The sequence below is a fragment of the Armigeres subalbatus genome, chromosome 3 (genome assembly GCF_024139115.2).
Source record: "Armigeres subalbatus isolate Guangzhou_Male chromosome 3, GZ_Asu_2, whole genome shotgun sequence".
Taxonomy (NCBI): Eukaryota; Metazoa; Arthropoda; class Insecta; order Diptera; family Culicidae; genus Armigeres; species Armigeres subalbatus.
The window spans coordinates 14,446,175-14,469,561 of NC_085141.1; the positions used below are offsets into that span (position 1 = coordinate 14,446,175).

Sequence of the window (23,387 nt, forward strand, 5' to 3'; positions counted from 1 at the left end):
TCGACCTCAACAGTAAGGCCGTCTTCAGTGTCTTGTACTTGACTCGACAAGTCGACAAGTGAGTCAAGTACAAGACACTGAAGACGGCCTTACTGTTGAGGTCGAAATACGTATCTGTCAGGATACAATTAAGTGGTGGAATTCAATGGGATTGTTCAAACTCGTCTTATGACAGGTGAAAACATTCCACTAAAAAGCTCAAAATAATTTTCTTATCAACAAAAGAAAGAGCGGATGAAAGAGAAGAGAAAAAATAACTCAAAAGTAAGTTTAAAAATACTAAATTTTGGGTACTTTTTTTCTTCCGTGTACAAACTAATGTAAACAAGCTGTTTTTTTCAATAATGTTACTTCTAACTCGAAAATCAAAAACAATACAATCATTTTATCGACTAGTCATCGTTATTTGCGCAGATCTATTAAAACTTTTTGGAAATTAAGATTTAAAAACAAAGCAGCATTCCTATCATGACGATCATGACTGCTTGTAATGTGACAGGTGACTGGCAGACGGCTACATTTTCATTTGGTCTCTTGAAAATGAAAATGTATCTGTTTTAGCTTTCACAACTTACTTACTTATGGGTCCTGTACACCTCCGGTGGTGCAAAGGGCCGACTTGAAAGATCTCCATCCTGAGCGTTGCCCGGCTATCGCTTTAACCTGTTGCCAGGTTAGACTTCGGTCGACTTCTTTTATTTCTTTATTGAGGCTTCGCCGCCATGAGCCTCTGGGTCTGCCTCTGCTGCGATGTCCCGCTGGGTTCCAGTCTAATGCTTGTTTACAGATTTCGTTTCCGCCCCTACGTAGAGTGTGGCCGACCCAGCCCCACGTCCGATCCCGAATTTCTGTTGCTATCGGCCTCTGGTGACAACGACGATGGAGCTCGTTGTTTGAGATCCAGTTGTGAGGCCACCAGGCCCGAATCATATACCGCAGGCATCTGTTACTGAACACCTGCAGCCGTTGAGTGTTCTCCACTGATACACACCATGTTTCGCTAGCGTATAACAGCACAGATTTCACGTTAGAGTTGAAAATTCGTATTTTGGTGCGTTCACTTATCTGCCTGTTTTTCCAGATATTTCTTAAACTCGCAAAGGCAGCCCTTGATTTCTTTATCCGTGCGCCTATGTCGATCTTGGTACCGCCGTCTGACGCCATTTGGCTACCAAGATATTGGAAGCTTTCAACATTCTCCACTGGTTGCCCGGCTACTGTGAAACTGGAAGGAGTCACCGTGTTTACATCCAACGATTTGGTTTTGTTGACGTTGATGACTAAACCTGCCGAAGAGCAGCGCTCGGCAAGGTCGTTGAGCTTGCTCTGTATATCAGAGCGCCGTTGCGCCAATTCCGCCAATTCGAAGTCATTTAGGTGCTCCATGGTTATAGGCTGCCATAACAGCACGGTCATTCGCATCTACCAGAATCTCGTCGATTACGATGAGGAACAGTAACGGTGATAGAATACATCCTTGCCTCACACCAGCTACGACCCGGATAGGGTCGGACAAGACCCCATTGTGCAGCACTCTACACGAGAAGGCCTCGTACTGTGCCTCGATGAGGCCGATGATTTTCCCAGGAACTCCCTTGCGTCTCAGCGCCCCACATATTTTCGTGATTGAGACGGTCGAAAGCTTTTTCGTAGTCAATGAATGCTCCAGAATGATGTGGAGCGTGACAATATGGTCCACACAGGATCTTCCGGCACGGAATCCGGCTTGCTGCCGCCGGAGAGTCGCATCGATCTTCTCCTGAATCCGGGCTAGGATAATTTTGCACAGAACTTTGAGAACGGTACACAGCAACATAATGCCTCGCCAGTTATTGCATACAGTCAGGTCACCCTTTTTGGGCACCTTCACTAAGATACCTTGCATCCAGTCGACCGGGAAAGTTGCGGTGTCCCAGATATTACGAAATAAACGATGCAGTAGTTGAGCGGATGTCATGGGGTCAGCTTTGAGCATCTCGGCTGATATGCGGTCGACCCCTGGGGCTTTATTCGATTTCATGCTTTGGATGGCTATTTGAATCTCTAGCAGTGATGGAGCTTCGGTATTGACGCGTGTTATACGTCGGATCCTAGGCAGATCATGCCGAGGTGGTGATGGCCTGGCTGGCACTTGAAAAAGTTGTTTGAAGTGCTCGAACCAGCGTTTCAGCTGGTCAGTTGGGTCGGTCAATAACTGATCATTCGCGTCTTTCACAGGCATCGTTGCATTCATCTTCGCCCCGCTTAAGCGTCGTGAGATATCGTAGAGGAGGCGAATGTCCCCGGTTGCGACGGCTCTCTCTCCTTCGTCGGCCAGAGAGTCTGCCCACGCTCGCTTGTCCCGTCGACATGAGCGTTTTACTTCCTTCTCAAGAGCCGAGTATCGTTGACGGGCTAAGACTTTGGCTCCTCTGGTTTTCGATCGCTCTATCGCGGCTTTGGCTTCTCTTCGCTCCTCTATCTTTCTCCAGGTCTCATCGGTAATCCATTGTTTTCTCTGGGTGCGTAGTTCGCCCAGATTGTTCTCGCTGGTGGTGATGAAGGCATTCTTGATGGCGGTCCATTGGTCTTCCACGCTGCCACCTTCCGGAATATCTGCAGCACGCGTCTCCAGTTCTTCAACGAAGGACCGTTTCACCGTGACATCTTCCAGTCGGCGTGTGTTGAATCGTCGTCCAACTTTTTCCTCCTGCCGACGAATCCGCGCAATGCGCAGGCGTATTTCGCCGATGAGGAGGTGATGATCAGACGCGATATCGGCACTACGTTTATTCCGTACATCAAGAAGGCTCCGTTTCCATTTTCGGCTGATGCAGATGTGGTCGATTTGATTTTCTGTAAAGCCGTCACGGGAGACCCACGTGACCTTGTGAACCGGTCGATGAGGGAAGAGCGATCCCCCGATCACAATGTCGTTATTACCACAAAATTCTACGAACAGCTCTCCGTTTTCGCTCATTTCTCCGAGACCATGGCGTCCCATAATGCGCTCATGGTTCGAGTTGTCGGATCTGATCTTCGCATTGAAGTCGCCCAAACAGATATTGATATCACCCTTCGGAATTCCATCTACGACGGCATTGAGTTGACTGTAGAAGTTCTCTTTGTCTTGCAGATCGGCAGCATCGGTTGGCGCATAACATTGGATTATAGTAAGGTTTCGGACCCGTGTTCTAAATCTGGCAACGATTATCCTTTCACTTATAGGTTCCCACTTCATAAGCGCAGAGTGTGCCTGAGCGCTTAGTAGGAAGCCAACTCCGCGATGTCGGGGAGCATGTTCACTTCGTAAACCAGAGTATAGCAGAACTTGTCCCGACGGCGTTCTGTGTTCTCCAAAGTTTGGCCAACGGACTTCACTCAGTCCCAGGATCTCAAACTTCATGCGGCGTGCCTCATTGGCAAGTTGTGCCAATTTACCCTGCTGGGCTAGGGTTAAAACGTTCCATGTTCCTATTCGTGTCCGTTGTTTCGCGCTAAGAGTCGTCGCCGTAAAATCAGTCCGTATTCTTTCATTATCGGATTCTCGAACAAATTGATGTTTCGGGAAAAGTAGGTTGTTGGCCCAAGGTTCCCTATCCACCGGGATGGGGCTGCCATCTTAGGTATAGCTTCCGGGGAATAGCATTTCATACTCAGCCGCTGGATGCCAGAACAGACGTTGTTGGAGCCGCACCTCCTTGGTGAACAGACGCTCGGTCAGTCGGGTCAAATTTGTTTAAAGTCCCACCCAACATCAGGACTAGGATAGTGCGCTTTGAGCGGCACACGGTCGCTTTGATAGGGCCTGCTTGGGGACACATGCAGCTTTTTATAGGAGTTCAACAGAGCCCACTGTCGAACCCCACCACATCCTAGGCAGACCCCACAGGACGCACCCTCTCACTCTAGCTGATGTCAGAAGGACAACAGTGCCCAGGCTGCACTACCAGCTAAGTACGCAACCCTTAGCTGGCAGTCAATTGTCATCGGAAGACCCGTGGAAGCGTGAGTATTGGAACTTGTGAGGACCAGAGCTATGTTAGGCGCCCCTTCCCGGATGTCAATTCACCATTTCGCAGCCCTCTGGTATTCATTGACTACGAAAAAGCTTTCGATCGTCTGAATCACGAAAATTTGTAGGGCGCCCTTAAACCACTTAGACACAAGGGAGTTCCGAAAAAATCGTCGGCTTCATCGCAACGCAGTACGATGCCCGATGTATTCTATCTCCGCTACTGTCCCTCATCGTAATTGACTAGACCATGGTGGGTGAAAATGACCGTGTATCTCGCTGCTCTGGTAGCCTATTACCTCTAACCGACTTCGATTTTAGCTGGTGATATTGCTCTACTAGCGCAACGGTGCTCTGATATGCAGAGTAAGCTTAACGACCTGGCCGAACGCTCCTTTACGGTGGGTCTCACCATCAATGTTAACAAGACCAAATTGTTAGATGTCAACACGAACAACCCCTCCAACTTTACGGTAGGCGGACAAGCAGTGGAGAAGGTCGAAAGGATTAAGAAGACTAGGGTCACGAAAGATATGGAGATCCAATCAGATGAATCAACGCACCAAATTTCGAATATTCAACTTAAATGTGAAATCTGTGCAGAGATCATGCAGAAACTGCAAGTATTCATCAAACGATGTCTACGTTTTATAATTCGATCCTAGTAGCCTTTCAACTGGATCACGAATGCTGAGCTCCATCGACGATGTCATCAAAAATCGATGTTAACATAAATTTGAGAACGTAAATGGAGGTGGGCACACATTACGAAAGTATAGTGATGAAATGAAGTTGAAATCCGGCAGGACATCGCAGCAGAAACATACCCAGCCCTATCCTGCCGCTAATCGCAAGTCGAGCACATCTGTATATGGAGCCCCATATACAGATGTGCTCGACTTGCGGTTAGCGGCAGTATCAGCAAGTACTGGTAGTTTTCGAGATCGTCATGTGGAAGCGAAAACAGTTGCATTTTCAAGAGACCAAATGAAAATGTAGCGGGTTCTCGGTCACCTGTCAAATACAAGCAGTCATGATGGGAATGTTGCTTTGTTTTGAAATCTAAATTTATAAATAGTTATAAATAGGAAGTCGATAGGAATCTGACCTGGGTCCAGGTCAAGGCTAAAGCGAGCGAGGAAGAAGTGAGTGAGTGAAGCTGCAGGGCGGTTATGGTTATATAATAGGGGATGCAATGCCAACAAAGAAGAAAAGGGTTGAATGCTCAATGCAAAAACCGAATTGCTCATCAGATAAAATTTTTTTTTTTAATAATATGAAATATCATTTACATCAAGATTTTTCTTTCAAACAGCTTAATTATTGAGAGTGCGAGGAGATGGAACAGCTGTTCCGTTCTCAAGAAACACGCAAGTTCTATCAGAAGCTCAACGCATCCCGTAAAGGCTTCGTGCCGCGAGCCGAAATGTGCAGGGATAAGGATGGGAGCATCTTGACGGACGAACGTGTGGTGATCGAAAGGTGGAAGCAGCACTACGAGGAACATCTGAATGGCGCTGAAAGTCAAGGCAGCGAAGGAGATGACTACGTCAGTTCAGCGGACGATGGAAGCAAGCCAGCCCCCACCTTGAGAGATGTTAAAGATGCCACCCAACAGCTAAAGACTAATAGAGCAGCTGGTTAGGATGGTGTCCGAGCTGAGCTCACCAAGATGGGCCCGGAAAAGCTAGCCACTTGCCTGCACAAATTGAAAGTCAGAATCTGGGAAACTGAACAGCTACAGGAGGAGTGGAAGGAAATGGTTATGAGCCCCATCTTCAAGAAAGGCGACAAGCTGGAGTGTGAGATCTTTCGAGCGATCACCATCCTTCATGCCGCCTACAAAGTGATATCCCAGCCCAAGTAACATTTTAAGTTTTGTAACGCCCTTGAAGACCATAATTTACTGTACCAGTGTTATAAAACCTGTATAAAACCAAAATGTTACTATGGAGATCATCTTCCGACGTATGTCACCGTTAGTGAATGAGTTCGTGGGAAATTATCAAGCCGGCTTCGTTGATGGCCGCTCGACAACAGCTTCCCTGGGAAGCTTACCAGACTGACACTCTAGTTCGTTCGAATCGCGCCGGGGACTAAGACAAGGTGCTGCCTGTTGTTCAACATTGCGCTAGAAGGTGTCAAGCGGAAAGCCGGGTGTAAAGGACGGGGTACAATTTTCAACAGATCCAGTCAATTTATTTGTTTCGCGGATGACATGGACATTGTGCCGAACATTTGCAAAGGTGGCAGAACTGTACACTCGCCTGAAACGTGAAGCAGCAAAAGTTGGACTGGTGGTGAATGCATGGAAGACAAAGTACATGCTTGTGGGCTGAACCCAGTGCGACAGGGCTCGCCTGGGAAGCTGTGTTACGATAGACGGGGATACCTTCGAGGTTGTCGAGAAATTCGTCTACCTTGGATCCTTGCTAACGGCTGATAACAATGTTAGTCGTGAAATACGAAGGCGCATCAACGGGCTCCAGAAGAAACTGCGGTAAAAAAAGATTCCCCACCGCACCAAATGTGTTATGTAGGGTAAAACGACCTATTATGGAGGGGTTAAGCACCGTGTCAAAACAAAACTGATTTCAAAAATTCTTTAAAAATTACCTGTTGGTCTTTTTCACGTTGCAGTAGTCGAATAGGTTGCTCGTTAACTATAGTTTCGTAAATATTACGTCAATTGTGCTTAACTTATGTTGTTTTGTTTTATCACAATAAAAACAAACTACCGCAATAATAGGACGCAGTTGCCTATCGTTGCGACATTTTTTCAAGGTCAGTCCTATTGTTGCGGTATTGCATGTAGTTCTTATGGAAATCGATACCACAACAATAGGACCTTAGCACTACCGCAATGATAGGCTCAAAGGATTCAAATTTTTAATAAAAAATATTGATATTTCATAATTTTGAACGGAATTTTGTCAAACAAAAGCTGTTCTAGTCGTTAATTCGACTAGTTTTAGCGTATCCACAATTGTTTTTACTGCTATTCTATCCAGAATGGACTATTTTAATACTACCGCAACATTAGGACATACCACAACGATAGGACGTTTTACCCTACAAGACGCTAATAAAACCGTTAGTCCTCTACGGACACGAAACATGGACAATGCTCGAGGAGGACTTGCAAGCTCTCGGAGTATTCGAGAGACGGGTGCTTAGGACCATCTTTGGCGGTGTGCAAGAAGACGGTGTGTGGCGGCGAAGGATGAACCACGAGCTCGCCCAACTCTATGGCGAACCCAGTATCCAGAAGGTAGCTCAAGCCGGAAGGGTACGACCAGGCGACCAGGCTATTAGCACAAGTCATATGGTCCATCCCAAAAAGCACGTGTTGTCACGGTGAAGGTTCCTCCATTCCCGTGAAAACCATAACAAGAATTGCGATCTGATTAGTTGAGAAGCTGTTTGCAATAAAGAAGGATAAATAAAATCTTGAATCCTGAATACAGGATTGTAAGGGTAATCCGCACCACATGCCTACACGAGCACTACTCGAACGGAATTACCCTGCTTCCAATGAAGATAGCTAGATAAAGATTCACAGTCGTCAATGATCCATTCTATATTCATACGTCGCTTCCTGAAGTATAAAAATGGAACCGTCGAATGACTGAAAAGTCATGAAATCGGCCGAGTCGTTAATGGTCTATTTTATAACCTTCAAACCAGAACTTATTCTAAAATTTACCGCAAATATGTTCAGAACCTATTTTCTGAAAACCCGGAATATCTCCGGAATCCGATGGCCGTAGTCGTATCGTAGTTGCACATGCCGTGAAACCATCATTAAATTTCCAGTTCTGGCATGTCTAAATTGTCAATATCGGATGATAAATGACAGAGTTACAACATATTTAAGTTATCCCAAAATTTACGTTTTCTAGTTACATATTTTGTCAAGTTGTATAAGGGTCAATCACCGATAGAATGGCAAATCCTGGGCGTTGAAGGTCGCCGCAAGGTTTTTTGAATTTGTTCCGCTGCGATTAACAGGATGGTAGAAGCAGTATTTGTAGATGTTTAAAATTTGTATTACACGCTGAGACGATCATTATAATAATTACCTACGCGGATAGTGCAGCCGACTAGATGATATTTTAATATGTATGTCTATTCTGTGCAACAGTAGATAGCGATAGGTCCACTTTCGTTTCTGAAAGACGCAATAACTGATAAATTAGACGAATTACGGAAGCTAAATATCAACTGCCAACTGCAGTCAATGAGTGCATTATTTATTTAGAGCAGGTTTGCACCTGGTAACACGGACTGATTTCAACTCAGTACCAGAGAATGGATCTTTCTCGACAGACGATACTTCGCTTGGCGGTAGCCTACATTTTCTGCGGGGCATACTTTTGTGGGATGCTTCCGGTTCGTTTTGCCGGAAATCGTTTCGAGTGGTGTGAATTTCGATTGCTTTGGTCTGTAACGGCTGGTCTTTGTTCAATCGTTGCCATTGGCTATAGCTCCTACAGGATCGTGACGTTGATATCGTACCCACTGATGGACATCGTTCGCCATTTGATTTATTGTGAATTCGTCATTCGATTCGGCGTCATTCTAATGGGCTACATTTCTACTTGGTTCAACCACAAGAATTTGATTGTTCTTGGTAACACGGTTTGGTTTATTTTGGACGAACTGAAGCCCTTCAATATCCCCACTTGGATTGATAGAAAACTCGCCGTTTATGGATTCTTCAAAATAGTCTTTGTGGACATTTTTATGTGCATGCTATTTGCTGTTAATTTTCATTTCAACATTGAGCACGATCCGGTGCCTTTGTTGGAACGAGCTATGAACGTCTACGTAGTGTTCATGATGGCTCAGGTATCGAATGCTTGTCTACTTAGTTTATACATGGCAGCGCATCTGTATCGTTCAATCAATTGGCAGCTACGGATCACCATCGGAGAACTTTGTGCTTTGGAATATGTTAAAAATGAAACATTGAAGCAACAAGTTTTTGAGAATGCGTTGCGAAATTTGACTGTTCTCGATAAATTACACTGTCGGGTTACAGAGTTCATTCTGGGCATCTGCCGTGTTTATGGAGTACCATTGGCGCTGATCAATTTGAATCAGTTTTTGGTGATAATTTCAAGGGTCATTTCTCTGTATTTCGTGGCAGTAAATGATTTTGAAAAAGATTTTTCATTGCAGACATACTTTGTCTATGTATCGGCCATACTGGAACTTAAAAATGAGTTTTCCATCAATATTCATCGATATATAAACTCTATACTTTATTTATTATTCGAAATAGTACACATCATCTATTTAGTATCTGCGGCAGAATTGGCCAAGAAACGTGTACGTTAATACATTGTTGATATAAAACATTATTTACTAACTAACTTGAGATATTCTTTGTTCACAGGGAGAGAAAACTATAATACATTTGAATGAATTTTTCGAGACGGATGTAGCAGATAGTGTTACTAGAAAGGTAAACGCAAAACTTGAATAAAAAGCTACACCAAATCTGAATCTTAATTTTGTATCCATAGATTGAATCGTTTAGTGCTGTACTATCGACGAACAAGCCAAATGTGTCTTTATTCGGACTTTATGCTTTGGATTTCACTTTATTGTTCTCGGCAAGTTTATCAAAAACATGAAACTTATGATATTCGTTTATTATCCTTTTAATTTGATGTTTCCAGATGGCTACTGTAATCGCATTAAAATTGATCGTTCTGATTCAAATTCAACTGAAGGAATAGAATCTGCTCTGATTCACATTTAGTCGCTTAAAATACTATCAACGTGTAATCACAGGGAGCAATTTGCTTTGAAGCGACGGACGTGTGCGTGAAATCACTGTATTTCAACATGGTGAAGCATAGGAAGTATATTGTAAAATGCTTCCTACATATTATTCACAGGAATATGTTGAAAACTTTTAAATATATAGAGCTAGAATTTTGAGAAACTAGGCATGTTAGGCTACTCCAAAGTCGCCAAAGGTGGCGGCAGCACTACGAAGAGCACCTGAATGGCGATATGGCAGACAACGGTGGCGGTATGGTAATGAACCTAGGAGCACGCGCGCAGGACATGCGACTTCCGGCTCCGGATCTCCAGGAAAGGAGGAGGAGATCGGCCGGATGAAAAACAACAAAGCCCCTGGAGTTGACCAACTACCAGGAGAGCTGTTTAAACACGGTGGTGAAGCACTGGCTAGAGCGCTGCATTGGGTGATTACCAAGGTTTGGGAGGATGAGGTTCTGCCGCAGGAGTGGATGGAAGGTGTGTCCCATCTACAAAAGAGCGATAAGCTGGATTGTAGCAACTACCGCGCAATCACATTGCTGAACGCCGCCTACAAGGTACTCTCCCAAATTTTGTGCCGTCGACTAACACCAATTGCAAGAGAGTTTGTGGGGCAGTACCAGGCGGGATTTATGGGTGAACGCTCTACCACAAACCAGGTTTTCGCCATACGTCAGGTATTGCAGAAATGCCGCGAATACAACGTGCCCACACATCATCTATTTATCGACTTCAAAGCCGTTTATGATACAATCGATCGGGACCAGCTATGGCAGCTAATACACGAAAACGGATTTCCGGATAAACTGATACGGTTGATCAAGGCGACGATGGATCGGGTGATGTGCGTAGTTCGAGTTTCAGGGCATTCTCGAGTCCCTTCGAAACGCGTAGAGGGTTACGGCAAGGTGATGGTCTTTCGTGTCTGCTATTCAACATCGCTTTGGAGGGAGTAATACGAAGGGAAGGGATTGACACGAGTGGTACGATTTTTACGAAGTCCGTCCAGTTATTTGGTTTCGCCGACGACATTGATATCATGGCACGTAACTTTGAGAGGATGGAGGAAGCCTACATCAGACTGAAAAGCGAAGCTAAACGGATTGGACTAGTCATCAACACGTCGAAGACGAAGTACATGATAGGAAGAGGCTCAAGAGAGGTCAATGTGAGCCACCCACCACGAGTTTCTATCGGTGGTGACGAAATCGAGGTGGTTGAAGAATTCGTGTACTTGGGCTCACTGGTGACCGCCGATAACGATACCAGCAGAGAAATTCGGAGACGCATAGTGGCTGGAAATCGTACGTACTTTGGACTCCGCAAGACGCTTCGATCGAATAGAGTTCGCCGCCGTACCAAACTGACAATCTACAAAACGCTCATTAGACCGGTAGTCCTCTACGGACACGAGACCTGGACGATGCTCGTGGAGGACCAACGCGCACTGGGAGTTTTCGAAAAGAAAGTGTTGCGTACCATCTATGGTGGGTTGTAGATGGCGGACGGTACGTGGAGGAGGCGAATGAACCACGAGTTGCATCAGCTGTTGGGAGAACCATCATCGTTCACACCGCGAAAATCGGAAGACTGCGGTGGGCCGGGCACGTAGCCAGAATGTCGGACAGTAATCCGGTGAAAATGGTTCTCGACAACGATCCGACGGGAACAAGAAGGCGAGGTGCGGGCAAGGTGGATCGATCAGGTGGAGGACGACTTGCGGACCCTCCGCAGACTGCGTGGTTGGCGAAGTGCAGCCATGAACCGAGCTGAATGGAGAAGTCTTTTATGTGCAGCACAGCCCACTCCGGCCTTAGTCTGATGGTAAATAAAATGTTAGGCTACTTATCTACACAAGTTTTTTTTTAAATCAAAATGATTCTTTTTGTGTGTCGGAAACTCGATTATGCATATGCACAACATGTGATAGATTTTGTTCGGAAAAAGTATTAGAGGGTAACCGCTCCCTTCGGTGGGGTTTGATCCCACGAAACTAGTACGCTAGACAGGTGCTTTCCCTACTAAGCTACGAAGGAATTCCGTCGTCCTCCGCAGCTTAGCGGGTGAAACTAAATTCCAGCACCGGGCACGTAGCCGAACTCTCGTAATACATTTTCAGAACTAACTCTCTCATATGTATTTTTGTACAATGCCACAAATCCGGCTCCTACACACTTGCTTCATTAGCAATAGCGCTCAATTGAGTGGGGTTGAACAAGCACATTTTCTGCTCAACATAAGTTGCACTCGATGGTGAATACCGTCCTATTGCTTGGAAATTAGTTTGGTCGGACAATGGATTCTAAATTTATTACAAAAATGCTAATTTTAAACCATTCATAAAAAAAATCAAGTTTTTGTCACTTATATTCATCCGATTGGCTCGCATCAAGTTGCGTTCGACGGCGACGACGATTGCCAAATGCAGCCTTATTACCGCTATAATGAAGGTTCTTTTGATCCTTCACGTTTACCTTTTTCTCAATTGACTTAAAATCGAATATTGGAAATATTATTAATGTCTTTGTCAAACCCTGTCATGAAGATTTATTCTTCATCGTATAATGTTGCAGTCAAGTTTCAGAATGTTTGGTCTCACAAAATCCCCCTGACAACAATTAAACATATCGGCCAAAACCATAATTTCTACTAACTGAAGAGTAATTTTATTTTCACTGCTTAAAATAATTTGATTATCTTTGTGGGCTATATACTGTGTCAGTTTAATGTGTAAGTCTTAACTCCAGAAATTAAAAAGCGAACTGATGCATTTTCAATATCGAGACAAATACCTAATTACCGAATTATTTGTCAAATATAACTTGCTAATCGTGTGATCCGCTGATGGTCTTCAATTAATTACGATGATACCGACAAGTCACGATGAGTTCCGTTTATTATTACAATTACAAGAATTACAATTTTGCTATACTATTGTGTAGTTGAATCCTAGGACTCCTAGGACTGTTGTGTTCACTTTTTCGCCAATAAATTCGATTCAGTGTGATAATTGGAATTGAATCACCACAATCAAAGAAGTAGCTATCGTGGCTGCCACCTGAAATGTGAGAAAACATGCCTATTAATTACTTAAAGCTTAAAATAATTTTCATATTAATTACTGTTCATTTGCACACTGTTTTGAATGTTGGAAACGGCATAAACTAGTGCTGTTGAAAACCCGCGAATCCTTCGTCCTCTCATACAAATATTGTTAGAAAAGCTTGCAAAATTGTAAGGTCTCATACAATGTTTGTATAAGAAAAGAACAATTTCGCATATGCCCAGTTCTTATACAGATTTTGGTAGGCTATTATACAGAACTGTCGCGCCGGTTGAGTGTAGGTACGACTCCCCGCAACAAGCAGGCTTTCAAAAATCTGTGGGGCACCCTTAGACCCAAGGGAATGCCGAACAAAATCGTCGGCCTCATATAAGCGCAGTACGAAGCTTTTACCTGTAGAGTCCTGCATAACGGAGCTTTATTTGATTCAATTCGGGTAGTCGCTGGAATGAGGCAAGAATGTATTCCATCGCGGCTACTGTTCCTCATCGTAATCAACGAGGATCACGTAGAAACTGCAAGTAGGTATTCATCAAACAATGTCTACATTCTATAAATCACCGCTGGATCTCGAATCGACGATGCTACCAGAACCGATGGCATAAGTGGAGGTGGGTCGCCAGAATCTATGACACTGACACTACCCATAATTCCATTACCCATAATGTCATTACCCCGAAGGCCACTACCCCGAATGCCGAATTGGACACTTCTCAGAATGAGCCAGTACCCCGAATAAATTCTTATTTCATGTTTATACTTCATTTCGGTGGAAAAAATGATACTCTATCACCCCTATTCTTGTTTACGGACGAACGAAACTTTCGAACGAATGCAGTTCGTTCGAATCGTTTTCCCATTTGATTTTGCTGGCGTAAACGAGAATGCGCATCAGCTTTCGTTCGAAAGCGCGTTCGTACGTAAACAAGAATAAGGGTGTATAATAGTTTATTCAGAATTCATATGAATCAAAAATAGTTTGCCCTTCACCTGGAACTGTTTCAAAGCAGTATTGAACTAAGTATTCAATTTTCCGCCAGCGGTAATGGCTGCCAACTTGCATATGTTTCAGATTTGACGATTGAGGAGGTCAACTGCACCCAATGCGGTTAACAGCGGTGCACGTCAGCAAGGCTACAAAGGCATCAAGGTTGAAGTTGGTTCTTGGTCGCTATATAGTAAAAGCACCGGTTTCCGGATAAAACGTGATCCAATTCTTGGTTCAATCTACGATTGAATTAGTGAGTGCGTTAGTCCGATTAAGTGAGTAAGAGAGAGTGAGTGAGTAGGAGTGAGTGAGTTAGCAATGAGTAATAGTGAGTGAATAAGTAAAAGTGAGTAAGAGTGAGTGAGTGATTTAGAGTGGGTGAATGAGTAATAGTGAGTGAGCGAATGAGTAAGAGTGAGTGTGTGAGCCAGAGTAAGTGAGTGGAGCGAGTGAGTAATAGAGAGTGAGTGAGTAACTGAGTAACCGAGTTTTTTTTTCTTCCTAAGCAATGGAGGGGGAATCTGCTCAACAGACATCCTGGGTTGACCAGGAAGTGCGGGGTTAGGGATCACCGAGGAAGGCAGGACTACATCCCCGACACGCTAAACCGTTTCCATTGCCGCCAAGCCCATATTCCCTTCGGTACAACCAGAAAGTAATGCTTCAAAGGGGAGCCAGTGCACAACGCACCCTCGAGGTTAGCTGCGTGTCCTTGCAGCAGCGAACATCGTAACTCGCTTTTTTAGAAGAACACTATGGTATCGTGCCAGCACGTTGCCGGCTTTCCAGGTGGCCTTACCACGCCCTATGTCCTCGGAAGGTGGGAAGGGTCGACTTCGCGCCTGCTTCCCTCTGCACGACTGGTATCAAGAATGATGATGCCGCGTGCACCCCAAATTGACCTTTCTGCGATAGGGCCTATTCGCCAGCACACAGAGGGACTTGCCGGCGCGGTGCCTACGCCTGCCCCAGCCTTGACGAGGACCCCTTTCCGTCCTCGGGCTCGGAACCCGCCCGGTTGACCGACGCCGCGAAAGCGACGATACCATGTTGTTCTTCGCGCGGCCACTTGTTCGATAAAAGGATCGAGTTCGACCACAGAGCATGACCACCGGTATGACCCATGAAGCCGACTCCGATCCCTTGGACCACCTCTTATTTGCGCCTGAACTAGCCATCATTGAGTCCACGCGCCACCTTCTGTGTAGCTCCGAGACGATTTGGGCGATAGCCGATAAAACGGCGTTCCAGCCAACTTCATCTTTACACATCCTCCGAACTAGGTTGTCCGGGGTAGTGTCCAGACCACATGTGGCAAGCACGTGGTCACGAATTGCGCGAAAACGTGAGCACACGAACAACACGTGTTCCGCCGTTTCCTCTAAACCTGCGCACACCAAACACTTGGGCGAGGCAGAGCAAGCCAGCTGCGTTACCTGCACTGTGATTTTGCAGCACGCTTAAACGCCGGGCACATCGAACCCCCCATGGGGTGCTTGCTGTTCACAGCTTTGCTGGAACAAATCAAACAATTGGTCCCTCCAATCCGCAGCGTCGGCAGAGATTGCTTCTGTCAGGGCCTTTGCAGTCCCATTGCTTGTGCCCCGGTTCCAGGCACTTGAAGCAAACTTCGGGTTGCTCGTATATGCCCACAGGGCATACCGACCATCCCACCTTGACGCTCCCTTACTTGACTACCTTGGAGGCGTCCGCTGCAGATAGCCGAACCAATGCTACCTGCGTCCCTGCCGGACCTTTCCGTAGCCGAACGGCTGCGGTGGGCGTCTCCACTTCACACTGTCGCCGCAGTGCCGTAATGAGCTCTTCGACTTCGGTGATCTCGTCCTGGTCTTTAACCCTTAGATTCACCTCCGTAGTGAGTGCCCTCACCTTGACCGTCTCGGCTAGGACTTCCTCCGCCAACTTCTTGTAGGTGGCGCCCTTTTGCGAGACGCCCCACTTCAGCTCGAGGATCATCTAGTCCATCCGGGTACGTCTTATTCGACGTACGTCGGCGCCGAGTTCACCGAGCTTGACGTCACTCCTCGTCGCCTTCAAAACGTCCGAGTACTTAGCCTCGTCCGCCGTGATGACTAGGGCCCCTGGAGCGATTGGCGCCTACCCTATTCTTCTTGCTACCCTCATTCGCCTGGGCCTTCTTTTCGGCCCTTGACGTCTTCGGTTTCCTCTTGTTCTTGACCAGGGTCCAGGAGGCGTCATTCCCTCTATTTCCCTGGTCTGGTGCGGCTGAGAACTTTCAGCCTGCCGTAACCCCTTATCACCGTCTTTCCTGAGTGGACGGACCTTTCCAGGTCCTTCCTCCCCCGGTTATGGAGGTACTTGACCGGGGTTCAGCTTCCCAGCCCCACTACCCTTGTTCGGGGTAGTAACCCTCCGCGTTTTGGAGCGGTCCCAGGGAGCTCATCCCCTAGAGACTGTCTCCCCCGTTTTTGTGTCTGCTCCGTTGGAGTAGTCACCCCCGACGTACCCGCAAATACTTGAGCCTCAGTCTGGGTAGACTTTGGCACCACCGTCTTAGCCGGCACGCCTTCGGTCGACTCGACCTTGCCCGAGTCCGCGAATCATTGGGCCTCAGTCTGGGTAGACCTCGACTCCACCGATTTCACGGGTTTACACTTAACCGTCCCGACCGCCCTCTCCAGCTTGGCGTCCAGCATCGACTTTCGAAGTTTCTGCAAGCTCCTCTTGAGGTCCTTGCTGATATTATGCTTCGATGACGCAAAATCGATGATGGCGTCCAGCTGTTCCGTCGCCACCTCGAAGGCCGAAAGCCCATCGCGTTTGCGGTTCATCGCCTTCACAAGCCATGGGCCGTCAATAACCCCTTCCGGCGTTTTTATAGCCGAGAGGAAGGTTGAGTGACCCACGCTGGCGCTGCGCACTGAGCTGCCGACTATTGCCTCTGGCCTCCTAGGCGGAGACCTGAACAACCCACCTCTTGCGAAGGGGTTGTCGCCTACACTACTACCACTAATTGAAGAATTGACTTGGTTTTCCATTTTGGTCCCACGAGTTGCTCGGGAAAAGAGGTCCACCACGCCAGAGCCCAGCATAACGCGGTAAGGGACAATTACTGTGGAGGGTGCCCAGGTACCCCACAGGCTCCGTTAAAGGCCTAGCTTATTATTTCACCCCCTGGCCATGCATCCCCTCGGCACGGGTCGCTTGACGCCTTGGGATTAGGGGTTAGGGACGATGGTCCCGGTCTAACTCGCAGTGACCATGGGGAGGGGTCGTCAAGCCCTTGGACAAAGCCCCTGCTGCCCCCGAGTAAGTAAGAGTAACTGAGCGCATGGGTAAAAGTGAGTGATTGAGTAAGAGCGAGTGAGTGAGCAAAAGTGAGTGAGGCAGTAAGCGAATGAGTAAAAGTTAGTGAGTGAGTAAGAGTAAGTGAGTAAGTTAGAGTGAGTGCGTAATAGAGTGAGTGAGTGAGTGAGTCAGAGCGAGCAAATGAGTAAGAGTGAGCGAGTGATTAAGAGTGAGTAAGTGAGCAAGGGTGAGTGAGTGAGTAAGTGACTAAGAGTGAGGGAGTGAGTGAGTAAGTGAGTAAGAGTGAGTGAGCGAGTAAGAGTGAGTGAGTAAGAATGAGTGAGTAAGAGTGAGTGAGTGAAAGTGAGTGAATGAATGAGTAAGAGCGAGTGATTGAGTATGTAAGAATGAGCTTGTGAGTGAGTGAGTAAGTGGAAGTGAGTGAGTAATGAGTGAGTAACGCGATGTTTACATATAGTGAGTGTGTAAAATGATACTGGAAAGCTACAGATTCGAAATGTTTTAGGAGTACTGGCCCATTCGGGGTACTGTCGCATTCGGGGTAGTTGCCTTCGGGGTAATGGCATTCGGGGTACTGGGGTGGAGCCGGGTCGCCAACATATAACAAAGAAATGAAGGAAGTTGATAGGAATCTGACCTGGGCCCCAGTTCAGGCTAAAGCGTGCAACCGCTTAGGATGGAGTTCTATTATGTTGGTCATGAGCACCCCCAGCATCCATGAGTGAGAGTGAATTTGCCGTTTATCTACCACGGTGAGTTCTACACAGATGGAAAAAGTTGATTTAATTTACACGAAAGTAATGCACATAAAGGGAATGCCAGAAAGAGCGTAAATTTAAACGATATTATTGCCTTTATGTATGCGATTTCTATTGCATTATGTCACTTTTTATATGATTTATGTTATAGAAATTGACATAATGCTATATAAATTGCATACATTTAGGGTGGACTTGTTGGCAAAGATCCATTCACGCCCAGAATAGTGTAATTTTTCACGTATTTATTTTTTACACGCTGATTGAAACAAAATTGATTTCATAAATTCTTCAAAAATTACCTGTTGGTCATTTTCTTCATTGTAGTAGTCGAATAGGATGCTCGTTAACTATAGTTTCGTAAATATTACGTCAATTGTGCTGAACTTATGTTGTTTTGTTTTTATCACAATAAAAACAAACTACCACAGGACGCAGTTGCCTATCGTTGCGATTTTTTTGTTGCGGCATTGCATGTAATTCTTATGGAGAACGATACCGCAACAATAGGACCTTAGCACTACCGCAATAATAGGCTCGAAGGATTCAAATTTTTAACGAAACATGTTGATTTTTCATCATTTTGAACTGATTTTTTTCAAACAAAAGCTGTTCTAGTTGTTCATTTTTAGTTTTAGCGTACCCACAATTGTTTTTAATGCTATCATATCCAGAATGGACTACTTTAACACTACCGCAACCCCATAAAATAATATAAAGCTCTTTTAGTGGAATGTATTCAACCGTCTAAGACGAATTAAGTACTCTCCATTTAATTCCGCAACATTAGTACATACCACAACGATAGGACGTTTTACCCTAGTTTTCATTTATTTTTTCTGTGTAGCCTTCGCAAAGTGGTCGTGTTTAGAAAGTGACCGACCAGTTGACAAGAAGTTCACACGAAGTCTGCTTGATTCTCTCGTTTGTAGCGGAAGAATATGTGTAGCAATAATTGTTTGCGAGTGTCTAACCCATGAAATTGACACTCGTTTATTCCGCAAACATTGAAAGTGGCAGTAATAAGGATAGGTAATAACGGGAAGAAACTAGATGGATGCACTCCACGGAAACAGCTTCAGAATAGAACATGTATATTATTCATAGTCACATTTGAGTTTTCAGAACATAGTAAATTAATGTCCAAGTCGGGTGGTCCAATACGCAGAAAATAGGCAATTAACTTTTATTGAACTGAACTCGAGTTGCGTGCTCTTGCCTACGCAATGCGGTCGGGTCTGAGCGGGTCTGAGTCGACTCGCAAGTAGCACAAAAACCTTTACTTGATCATCACATTTGCTGATAAAGAATGCGTGTAGCTGCCAGACATCACGCTCCTCCAATGTGAGCGTGTACTACACACCTGAGACTACAGACACGTGGAAGTGTTGGCTTGACAAATGTATTGTGTTGAGTGCTTCTACGACAATAATTTGGGGAGCTTCTGCATGAATCATTACTAGTACTGATATTATTTTCGTTTCACTTTAAATAAGACAAGAAAATTATATAAGGTCTAGAAAATTTAAGGGTTGGAAATTTTTCCTACATCCCTGGACATGAAAGTATCATCGTGTTAGCCTCATGATAGACGAATGCAAAAATTGATAACTTGACTTAGAAATCTCTCAGTTAATAACTGTCGAAGTGCTGATTGAACACTGTAGGCGGCAATGTCCCAGTGGGGATGTAATGCCAATAAAAGAAAGAAGCAGACGAAGAATGTTACAATCACATGGTGGCAATAAATGGGATAATACTTATTCGTACTATGACAAGTGAAGACAAGACCTCTTCTTCTTCTTCTTCTTCTTATTGGCATTACATCCCCACACTGGAACAGAGCCGCCTCGCCGCTTTGTGTTCATAAGCACTTCCACAGTTATTCACTGCAAGGTTTCTAAGCCAAGTTACCATTTTTGCATTCGTATATCATGGGCTAACACGAAGATACTTGTATGCCCAAGGAAGTCGAGACAATTTCCAATCCGAAAATTACCTAGACCGGCACCGGGAATCGAACCCAGCCACCCTCAGCATGGTCTTGCTTTGTAGTCGCGCGTCTTACCGCACGTCTAAGGAGGGAAGACAAGACTAGAAAGCTCTAAATATTTGTGTATTCTTGCCATTTGCCAATGAGCTAGACTTAGCAAGACTAGCTCCTTGTATTGTTGCCTGTTTCCAAACGTCAGTTAGATATGAACAAGATCAAAGAAAACATTAGAGGCCGCTATTGTTTCACTAAATGATCCACGTTGACTGGTGTCTAGCTGTAATTCCGATTCAATAATTTGACGTTACTTACCGAATACATTAGATTATAATTTATTTTGAACATTCCCAAATTTTCCAACGCAAACGAGTTATGTAGCAGCTCTAAGGAAAACAAGTTTATCTGAAATTTTGAATTAAGATACATAACTTCTTTTTTACATCATTTCCTTAACCTACCGTTTGTTGCACTCTCTCGTCTACCTCAGACTTGTACAGTCGATTCAACAGTACTCCTGTTTTTTCAGCTCGCTTGACCAGCAAGCCAGCACTGGACACAACGTAATAAAACTGGCAGCAATGAAAAGCAGCTACACCAAACGTATGTGCATATTTCATAAGAGGTGGTCTTAGCCCTTTCCGGATATCGTGCACCAAAGCCGTGTATGAATAGAAAACCTGAAATTGATAATTCATTTTAGTAATCTCCAGTAATTGCAGAATAAAATTGGAAAATTGGATAAATGCTAACCCCAAAAGTTACAATCAAAAAATACCATATGAAGGTAAGAAGCAGAGGCCCATCAACCAGGTGAACTATTCCCTTCACAGTCAAATTTACATTCCTATGTAAATAGGCCAGTTCGTTCAATTCTTTTAGAACATGCAAACAAATTAGTTTCTTTTTAGTGGGATGTAAGTTAAAATTTTGAGTTTCTTTCTCAATATCACATAAGACTTGGATAGCTCTGTCTATCCTCCAATTGATCATTCGATATATATGAGCCACCACAAAGCATAACGACACGAAACCACTAGCGAATATTGCTATCGACCACATGAAAAAGAAGTTCACTCCGGTCAAGACGCCAATCAATTCATCTGGTCCAGTCAAATAATAGCTCAGGCAGATAATTATTTCCAAAATAAAATCCACAAATAATACTTTGCGGCTGTAACGTTTCAACAGTTTATAATCGTTTCGAACATGGCAGCCACATCCTGACATTTCCAACAATAGTATTAAGGTGTTTAGTAACTGGTTCAGCGTATTTCTACGACCGATGATCACCGCAATCGCAACCACCAGGAAACAGTAATTCAGACCGAATTGAAATCGCATAAATACGTTATGCAGCGATTCTTCATGATGTATGACATGGATGGCGATGAGATATACGCAGCCTATGCCCCAGATGTACATAACCAGGAAAGACACGGAATAATAGAGACATATGGCACTTTCTCTAAAGCGATTCGATTTGCGATCGAATTTCAGTGGTAGAAATCCGTACATTTTCAGTAGCGTATAGGTCGCCAGGAAAAGTATCCGGAACAACTTTGTTTGCTTCATAGTGAAGAGGCACGCGTGGATGAACTGCCAATATTAGGGTAGATGGGAAAAGAGGACAATGCTTATACATTTTGGATGAATCACATAAATAGCTTATTAGGTGGTGTCAGGTGTAAATGCATTACAAAATTAAAATTTGTAATGTAACAATCGTTTTCAAATCATTCTCAGCTCAGCAGCAAAAGCACTACGTGTGAGCTGGAAAACGATTAATTTACAGTGCGAGGTAAGATTCGTCAACGTTTGATTGGCTGTGCAAGCTGAGGATCGAAGGCCTTCAACTACTGCCTCATCAACGTGCTTAGCCAACACGATGGGAGACCCCAAGACGAAAAAGGAGCGTTCCATAAAATATTAGGCAAGAGACAGCACATTCACACCAGCTTGCGTAACAAAAGGTAACTAACGCCTGAAAACGATAGCCAAGGAGTACGAGAATTGCAAAAATTACACCAATTTTACAAACTTTTGAAAATTTGAATTACATTTTCAAATAGTAGTTTGTGCAACTAGTTGCAAAAAGATGATTTTTTCAGCACGAGTTGTACGTTTATCCAACGAGGCTTGCCGAGTTGGATAAATACTACGAGTGCTGAAAAATCGAGTTTTGCAACGAGTTGCACACGCTATTTTTTGCAATGACGAAAAATGGGCTTTAATATGATAAATCTATACCAAAATTGTACAATCGAATTTACTCCACATGATCATTCATGCCAATAAATTATGTTGCGGCAGAGAACAATAAGATTCCATCTTATCGTGCCAAATTGCATAGCTTGAAAAGCTATGAAGCGATGGAAGCAAATGCCAAACATGTTCGACTCGAGAGAATTACGTTCGAATCGAGATGCACAATGCCACCCCAGGTTCTAACATTTTTAAATACTAATAGACTATCCATGAACCACGTGAACATGTTGGTGGAAGGAAAGGTTTAGTGAAAAGAGACCAAAGCTATTATGCATAGGAAATGTATAATGATCATCAATGGTGACTGGTTGAGGTTCCTTGCAAGTAAGGAGTGCATTAAGGGAACGCCCATAAATTATGTTTGTATATATTTGTAATTATTTTTGTATAAAATTTCCAAAAAGTTGTTATGATTAGTCACACTTTTAAAAAACCCTCTCCCTTCCATTAAAAGCGAGGCGTAATTTATTGACGTTTCCTAAGATAAGGTGGCATCCGTTGATAACATAACAATAAATTTTCAAATATTTGACCTCCGTAATCCTTTCGGGATGGATGGGCCATATATGCCAAACGTTTTAGACTGTGAAAATTCACAGAAGTGAGCTAGGTCCCCAATTTCTTCAGCAAAAATGTTTATCGGGATGTCGGCTACTCAGAAAGGAGGTCGAGTTTGACTATACTCTGAAGACCGAGATATCCAAAACCTTGGGAAGATTTTGCTTCTGACAGCATGCAGGTGAATTTGAAATATTTGGATCCTATTCCATATTGTTTAATAAATCAAGTTTAGTCATTTTAAAATACGAGATGTTCAAGGTTTTCAAAAAACATTCTCGATTTCAGCCCACGGTATCTACCGGATCAACCAAGGCTTATGCAATCATCGGCTTATACCAATAGACACATGGGCATCATGTAAATTTTCTCATTTTTTTCAAATTTGTGATGTTCAAGGTACTCCAAAACGTTCCCAAGCTCAACCCAAAGTATCTACCGGACAACCAAGGTTGTTTGCAACGTCCTCAACGACGATATGTACCCAACCTGGTTCAATAAGCATATGCGCACCATGCAGACCCAATTTTCTTGAATTCGAGATGTTCAAGGTATTCTAAAACGTTCTCAAGTTCAGCTTAAGGTATCTACCAGGTCAATCAAACAAGGTTTCCACAATGTGCATTTCTTTGGCATATATTCAATATATCCAATAGGAATAATAAAACCCAATTTTCTGG

General features: G+C 44.3%; 2 protein-coding genes across 3 annotated transcripts; one reads left to right on the top strand and one right to left on the bottom strand.

Moving 5' to 3' along the window:
- Positions 1–8,321: 8,321 nt before the first annotated feature.
- On the top strand, positions 8,322–9,814 carry LOC134221297 (uncharacterized). Of its 2 annotated transcripts, XM_062700504.1 has the most exons (5): positions 8,322–9,121; positions 9,179–9,328; positions 9,396–9,464; positions 9,526–9,615; positions 9,682–9,814. In XM_062700504.1, the coding sequence occupies exons 1-5, from the start codon at positions 8,378–8,380 to the stop codon at positions 9,739–9,741; spliced, it is 1,113 nt and encodes a 370-aa protein (XP_062556488.1). In that variant the 5' UTR covers positions 8,322–8,377; the 3' UTR covers positions 9,742–9,814. The 2 variants fall into 2 exon arrangements, with proteins under 2 accessions (XP_062556488.1, XP_062556486.1); XM_062700502.1 differs by having other exon boundaries at positions 8,322–9,328.
- A 2,441-nt stretch (positions 9,815–12,255) lies between these two features.
- LOC134224613 (uncharacterized) lies at positions 12,256–21,456 on the bottom strand. Its single transcript, XM_062704024.1, has 4 exons — positions 20,635–21,456; positions 20,343–20,561; positions 20,197–20,286; positions 12,256–12,848 (listed from the first exon to the last, which is right to left on the bottom strand). The coding sequence occupies exons 1-4, from the start codon at positions 21,454–21,456 to the stop codon at positions 12,789–12,791; spliced, it is 1,191 nt and encodes a 396-aa protein (XP_062560008.1). The 3' UTR covers positions 12,256–12,788.
- Between the last annotated feature and the right edge of the window lie 1,931 nt (positions 21,457–23,387).

Excerpts from the sequence above, each read along its gene's own strand:
- LOC134224613 (XM_062704024.1), bottom strand. The coding sequence starts at position 21,456 with ATGAAGCAAACAAAGTTGTTCCGGATACTTTTCCTGGCGACCTATACG. Across the intron at positions 20,562-20,634 it reads TTTTGATTGTAACTTTTGGG|GTTTTCTATTCATACACGGC; the intron begins GTTAGCATTTAT and ends TATCAATTTCAG. Across the intron at positions 20,287-20,342 it reads ACGAGAGAGTGCAACAAACG|ATAAACTTGTTTTCCTTAGA; the intron begins GTAGGTTAAGGA and ends TCAAAATTTCAG.
- LOC134221297 (XM_062700502.1), top strand. The coding sequence starts at position 8,378 with ATGCTTCCGGTTCGTTTTGCCGGAAATCGTTTCGAGTGGTGTGAATTT. Across the intron at positions 9,465-9,525 it reads CAGATAGTGTTACTAGAAAG|ATTGAATCGTTTAGTGCTGT; the intron begins GTAAACGCAAAA and ends TTGTATCCATAG. Across the intron at positions 9,616-9,681 it reads ATTTCACTTTATTGTTCTCG|ATGGCTACTGTAATCGCATT; the intron begins GCAAGTTTATCA and ends TGATGTTTCCAG.